A 7,808-nucleotide genomic window follows, 5' to 3' on the forward strand; every position below is an offset into this window, starting at 1 on the left:
CTGTCTTTCATTGTTTACAATAGGTCCTCTGGATTAATATTTAATCTAGTACTTCATAGTCTTGTATTTCCTTTTATATTCTACATATGAAGTAAAAAAATATGAACGTTGATTAGAGACAATACACTCTCGGATGTGTTATTTACCTAACCATATCTGTGGCACTTTATTAAATAAGGCATGAAATTATTAGTTTCGAAATATTTAGTAATTATTTCTATAGTATCTCTTCAGTAAATTAAGAAATAATAAAGAAATTTTTAAAATATTCAATAATAAATTTTAGTTTTAGTTATTTCAATATGTGTATCTTACACATTTAAGATTTTGCAGACAGTAGTCGTATTTTCATCAGGCTGTGAACCCATTCTTTTAGTTAAGAATATTTGTTAAGAAAAAAACAATCAATACAAGTTGAGACTTCCAGCAGTGCTAGTATGAAATTTTTAAAATTATAATTCTGATTTACTTAATACATCATGTTTAATATAAGACAGAGACTAAAGAAGTGGTTGGAAAAGATTTATAATATATTATAATACTAATTTATTTTAAAATTTTTGTTTTCTAAAAAATGTAAAAAATCAGTTAATTGTTTTTAATTTAAAAATGCATAATGGAGTGTCTGAAAACCGCAATTTAATTGAAAAAATTAATAACAAGAATTTAATTAAATATTCCTATAGCTAGAAGAGCAATTACGTTCTCTTCTACGTATTTTGTTATACATTATAGTTCATCCGAAAGATAAAAACTTTGCAGTTATCTGTATATGACATGACTCAAGTTTCTTATAGATCCAAGAATTTGCATTTGAAGGCATTTGAAGAGAATCGGTTTATGAATAAAGAATAAAGTAAACTAACATAAGGGTCCAGATTTTAAAAGGTACTCTTAAACTTCCTGAAGTTTCAGGATTAAGGGTCATTTTAAATATGTTAGATTAGTTATTATAAACATTATATATTAATAAAATTAATTAAGATAAATGCATTTATAAATAAGACTTATAATATTTAACAAATGACTTACAGTTTTTGTGACAAGTTTTGTTAACTCATCGATTTGTGATCTCAATTGAGCATTTTGTTTATGCAAATTTTGCACTTCTGCGCTATCACCGCTACTACTTGAGTTGCTTGAGCTGCTGTTATTATTTATTCTACTATTATCATTATCGTTTTGATTATTGTTATTATTAACTGTTCCTAATTCACTATTTGTTAGATTGTTATTGTGTGAATTATGTATAGAATTACTGTGATTGCTATTGCTGTTGGTGCTGTTGGACTGTGTGGATTTGTTACTACTACTTGTGGTGGTACTGGCTTTGCTTATTGATTGTTTTACATGCGTAGTTAAGACCTGTTCAATCCATTGATCGAAAGGTGTACTAAGAGCTGAGGCTGCGGATGCCTTAACAGCTTCAGGGTACAAGCGTTGGAATAATTCGCGTATTTGTTTTTGATCCTTTGATGAAGAATCTGTAGAATTGGCGGAGGGTTTTTGTGTAGTGGCAGCTAAAAGTTGCTGTTGTTGCTGAAAAATAAAAGATAAAAAGTTTTAATTAATAATTTATATAAAATTTTAGAAATTAATAATTAAAATTAATAGTCTCATTTATTAATAATAGCACATGCACTTACTACTAAATTCGCATTTGCGCTTGAAATAGTATTTTTGTCTTTAATTGTTGTTTCAGCATTTTGTAAAGCCTCAACCAACTTCCAGTTTTTCATACGCAAATCCTAAGATGAGACATACAGTAAATTAGTTAAAGCTTAGAGAAAAAATTAATTGATTTTGTTTGTTGTTTAAGCAAAGAAATTAACGAAACAAATATAAACTATAATTGCTACTATTGAAAAAAAAAAAATCATGAAAACTGGAAGTTTTGGGCTAAGTGCTTATATTATATTAACAACAATATAATATTTTGTAGTTGTAATTAAGAACCCACTACCAGTTAAAGTGCATGTGTAGCTTAAAAATAAATGAAAAAAATAAAATTATAATTTAACAATTATACATTAAAAATTAATTTGTTTTTGTGATAAATGCTTAGTATGATGTTTTCAAATAAATACATATGTTTATACTGGTAAATATCGATATCAGTGAACTTTAATTTGTCGCCAAAACTGTAACACCATAATATAAGTCAATAACCTATGTAATCAGAATTTTTAATAAACTTATTTACATATAGTATAATATATTTTAATAAAAATGTTTTAAAGGCATTCAAACTACTATGTATAAAAGATAATGAGCGGTTATATCTTTGATTATATTTATTTCCTCAGACAGACAAGCTACCATTAAAGTATTCAGACTTAATGAATACTTTAATGGTAGCAAGTGTGAAATTATTCATTATTTCAACAATTAGGTCCATTAGGAAAAACAGATCATGAAGCAAGGCCATGAAGAGTTGAGCTACAGTTGGGGCACATATCGCGAATTGACGCATTTATGCGTGATAAGCAACTGTTTAGCTCATTGCTATATTCTAGCCTTAATTGTATTGAGACAATTTTTTTGCGTCACTCTTCCCTGGAAATATATAGTGGAGAACTGTTGTTGAAAACTTTGTTGCTATGCAACCGTAGTCTCAAAAGGAAATCCACATCTCTGTGGAGGGCTGTTAATCTACGTTGTATTCACTGATGTTCGTTCAATTTCAATAAGTGTTGATATATTCAAGATATGAAGAAAAAGATTGACGGATGCACCGTAGAGGAAGGGCTCTACTTAAAACGTTGCTATTCGGTTGACAATTTGTGATTATGCTCTCTAAGAAGAAACATTTTAGTTTGATAAATATGGTCAATATGCGAAACGTGATGGCATTCGATCGCAGTCCACAAAGTCATGATTTAGCATGTTCGTATATTATTATATTGCGTCTTGCATAGTTCTGAAGAGACATTGACCGTAAAAGAACTTCTATTGCTTTGTATTTGTTTAGCGGGAGTTATTCATCATAACTCTACGAACAAATTGCAAAAACGTTAACACATTATTGCGAAACTTTAGCCAACTTTACATTGCCGTGGTATGGGTAAAATGGGTCAACAAATTTTCGAGAACGACATCCGACATTTCTGATTTAGTAGTAATGGGATTATAAATTTATCGATATCAATAGGTCGAGTCAAGCATACTTTTTCCGTCCAGAAAGTGAGGACTAAAAATAAAGGTAACTATAAGCACATTATGAAGAGAAAATCTCCACTCAATCAACTTGAAGTATGTCAGAGATTGGTTTAACGATTGAACGAGGTCTGAATTATGTTGAAGTCTCTTTGGGATAATATGGTATTATTATGAGCTTCTATTGTTTTAATTATCTTATGTTCAACAACCATCTACTTTTTAATTTAAAATATTTATTTTGAATGTATATAAGAATCTTAATTCAACATGTTGACAAATAACAGGTGTATGTTTTTCTTTTATTATAAAAGGATTTCATTTTAATTAAAAAAAGGAGTATTTGTTTTTAACTTAATATATTATTTAATCATTTTTATAAGCAAAGAGAAAAAACAGGTCGGTCTGCCAAACCTAAGTCCAAACAAATTGCTGATAAGACTGTAAGTAATAGTAATACAGTACACGCTTATAAACTAATTTAGAGAGATGAAGTTCACATAAACGAAATGTTCACCATATCAAATTATTTATTTTTTTTATATGAATGTAATTTGTGTTCGTTTAATAATAAATCCGACTTTTTATAGACTTCATTGAAATTTTCTTGATAAAAATATGTGCATAAACCTTAACAGTACATATTACAACTAAAGCAATAGTTTGAATTTTTCTTAAATGTAAATTGATTGTTAAATATTACTTATATCTTTTATATACAATGTTGCTAGAATTCTCTAAGTTGGGCCTTTAGGCGCACAATAGATCTTTTAGGTTGGGGTGCATTCATAGCCTATTATTTAATAATAATAATAATAATAATATACAATATAAAAAAATATTACACATTTTTAATAATGTATTACAATACTTTAACTTAAAACGAGCTTTAACCAGAATCCGAATTAGTTACTTCTAATAAATAATTTGTCTTATTAAGATTTTTATTGCAAACAAAGCATTTTTTCGAATCCGAAAAACTGCATAAATATTTTCTAAGAGAACGTGCCACTAAAAACTTATGATAAATTTTGAAATGTAAACGAAATAAAAATTTTTAATGATCGTTAATTATAATATTTATTTGTGTCCATATGAACTAATAATAAAATAATTTTACTTACATTATTTTTCTCCTTCTGCTCACTCAGCTGTTGCAACAGCTCCTTTTCGCGGTTACTAACTTTCAATACATTTTGCTCGGCATCCTGCAATCGTTTATTTTTGCCAGCAACATCAGTCTTCAATGTTTCAATAAGTTTGTGCAGTTCCAACACTAGTTGTTGCTGAGTTTGAGTATTTTCGCCTGCACTAGCAAGCTTCTGTGATAATTCTGAGTTTTTGGCACTTAATCCCTTGAGCTCTGACACTTTTTCAGCTAACTCTACCTTTAAAGCACCAACTATCTCCTCCAAGCCAGACTGCTCCAAGCTTTGTTCAGTTGTTTTGCTACTGAGCTGTTGAGCCAGTTCAGTATTTTTAGCTTGGATGGCTTGAATTTCTACTTCTTTTTCATTTAATTTAGTATTGAGTGTTTCAGTTAAATCTGATTTTGCTTCTTCTAGATCTTTACTAGACTGCGCCAAATCGGCTTTAACAGATTCCAAAGCATTTTGTAAATTACAAATCTCTACTTTACTTTCGGCATTCTCGGTCTCAAGTGTTTTTATTTTCTCAAGTTCGAAAATCTGATTATTAGAGGTTTCTTCAAGTTCGTCACGTTGCTGCTCCAATGCTATAATTTGTTGGCTCTGCTGCTGTATAAGATCGTTTTTCTGTTGTAACTCTTCGAATGCTTGACGTGAAGCATTCACCATGCATGTTAACTCAGCAATATTTTTATCCTTATGTCCCAACTCATTTTGCATCATTTGCAATTGTGTAAGTAAATCTTGGGAGCCAGCTTGTTTTGCTTGTACCAATTTGGCCTGATATTGTTGACGTTCGAGTGTAACTTTTTCATTTAAAGTTTGTAGTTCCTGATTAAGTGCAGCAATCTCTTGCTCTTTGCTTTGTAGTTTATCAGTATATGCTTTGACTGTAGCATTTAGTTGAGCGCGTTCTGTGTTGATTTCTGTGCGTATCTCACGCAGTTTGGCCTGCAAACCAGTGGAGGCTTCTTGCTGTTCAGACAAAGCACGATCCTTCTCTTCAAGTTGCCGTTTAAGTTTTTGGCATATATCATCTGACCATTCAGAGTGTGTCGAAGGCATATCTTGTTGTTTATTTAATAGGTAGTCAATCAATATTTGTATTTCAGAGCGATTGAGTTCAGCACGACGGAAGAGATTCATCAAAAGCGATACACCGATAGTGTCGGTGTCAGATAATTTATTCAATGCTAGCAGTAATTCTTTATTTGCTGAAGACTCCTTTTGTTGTTTCTTGGTTTGCTTTATTTTTGTAGCAGTTTGTTGGGTTTTAGGTGAACCTACACGCGTTTTTTCTTCTTGTTGCTTAACTTCTTTGGCAACAACAATTGGTGCAGACTCCACTGCCTGTTCAGTGGTCGGCTTTTCTGTAATATGTTTTTCCTTCTTGTTAGTTTTCTCCTTTTTGACAGCTTGTCTATCTTCTTTAATAATATTATTGTTTTGACTTTTCTCTTGCTTTTTAAGCTCGAGTACATCCTTTGGTGGTTTCTGTTCAAAGTTATTCAATTGCTCCTCTATGGCTGCATGAGTTTTGACAGCAACCGGTTCAGTTTTATTGACTAAGATGCCAGATTTGACTTGTTTTTTATCTTTTTTAGATTTCGGTTTAGTATTTGTTTTATCCGAGTTACTAGCACGCCTGCTAGATTGTTCTGCATTAAAAGTAAGAACTTCTGGTTCGGGCTCAAATTCAACATGCAATTTCGAGAGACCCTGGGGTTCTTCTTCAACAGATGGTTGTTCAGAATGTGCATCGGATTCATCTTGTTCAACATTATCCTTGTGTTGATCACGTTGACGTTGCTTCTTTTCTCGTTTCTGATCCTTTTTCTGTTGTTGAACTTTTTTGACTTTTGGCTTTGCCTCCGTTGAAGGCATGAATAAAGAATAAAGGACATCGAAGAAGGTAAAGAATATCAAAAGGATTGAAACGAGTAAAACAATTGCAATAACAGTCAATATGTGGATGTCCATTTTTGCATGCTTTGTAAAGAAATTTCTGAAAAGAAAAAAGTAAAATTCATATTGTTTATTATACAAATTTTTATTACATTTAATATATTATAGAGATATATCAGAGTTTTTGATTATGTTATAATTAAAAATAAGCAAGTAAAGATGTTTTCTTTGGCTTTGTCGAAGCTGTGTCTTATCTGACAGTTTATATGCTATATCTAAATATAAATCGATATTCATAAAATTTTGTGTATTCTTTTATATGAATATAAGTACATTCTGTATCAAAATTAAACAGAATGTCTTCATTAAAAACAGAAAAAATTCGTATCCCCTTGTTGAGTTTATAAGGCATCTATAATATATAGTCCACTCTCCAAAATCATGTATCTAAAGTATAATTTGAAATGCTCAAAACCAACAGAAAAACTAAGGATGAAACAGACAGACGAACAAGGCTAAATGAACTTAACTCGTCGAGTGATCAAGAATATATATACTTTATGACATCTACGACGTTTTCTTCAATGCGTTATTGGTTGTAGAACGTTAACAAGAGTAATTGTTTTAATAATTTATTTTCTGCTATTAAATTTTTATCGGTGTTAATATTTATAATATATGTATAAATATTATAATTATTTATATTAATATTTACATAATTGGAGTTACTTCAAGTCATTTAAATCTTAAGGAATGACGTCAAACTCTTATAATCTGCAAATATCTACATTTTCAGTCTTAATTGATCAGTTTTTTTTTTATTAACTAAGTGATTTATTATAGTCCTAATTGAAATGAAAAAGTAACATTTCTCCTTAGTAGAGAGAGATAACAGAATAAACATAATATCTCTAGACAGATAATTGTTTATTACCGTAAAACAAACTGCAACCGAACAAAAATTTTATTATTCAAAAAGGATAATTTTATAATTCTGTGAAGGATAAGATATGTTTTATTATCATCATTGTTCACTGTGGCAGACTTTAACTGACTTCATAATCTAACTTAACGTGTAATTATATTTTACATTAAAAAAAGCATAGAATTCAATGCAACAACTCAAGATACTACTTATATTTCTCTAAGTTTAGTAATTATACTAAATAATCTTTACTGGCAATTAGCCAATATAGTACCTCTAAGCTAGGTAATATTTATTAATATTATAAAAATAGACTATTTAATCAGTAATCGAAATAAATGCTAAGTTAAAACTAAAATATTACATTTTAGTTTTCAAATGTAATAAAAATAATTACTGATAAGAAAATATTGCAATTTAAATATTATTTGTAGAGTCATGTAATTAATGTGAATCCCCCAAGCTATTTTTTTTAATGCTCAAATAATATACAATTTATATTACAAAAAAAAAATAGACATAAAAAAGCTTTATTTCAAACAACTCAAAATTAAAAAATTATTTGCCATAGTAAATGCACACTTGGAATTCAGATTCAGTTATAATAAATATTTACGAAATAATGTAATAGTTATAAATAAAATTATTTTTAAAGAAACATCAATTAAATTCAA

The 7,808-nt window shown here is 29.3% G+C and overlaps 1 protein-coding gene across 1 annotated transcript; it reads right to left on the reverse strand.

The window, feature by feature from the left end:
• Window positions 1-483: 483 nt before the first annotated feature.
• LOC119675760 (ribosome-binding protein 1-like) lies at window positions 484-6,305 on the reverse strand. The gene is made up of 4 exons (XM_038086966.1): window positions 4,281-6,305; window positions 1,647-1,748; window positions 1,008-1,539; window positions 484-500 (listed from the first exon to the last, which is right to left on the reverse strand). Exons 1-4 carry the CDS (start codon window positions 6,282-6,284, stop codon window positions 484-486), a joined length of 2,655 nt encoding a protein of 884 aa, XP_037942894.1. The 5' UTR covers window positions 6,285-6,305.
• Window positions 6,306-7,808: the final 1,503 nt, after the last annotated feature.

Source organism: Teleopsis dalmanni, chromosome 2 (genome assembly GCF_002237135.1).
Source record: "Teleopsis dalmanni isolate 2A chromosome 2, ASM223713v2, whole genome shotgun sequence".
Taxonomy (NCBI): Eukaryota; Metazoa; Arthropoda; class Insecta; order Diptera; family Diopsidae; genus Teleopsis; species Teleopsis dalmanni.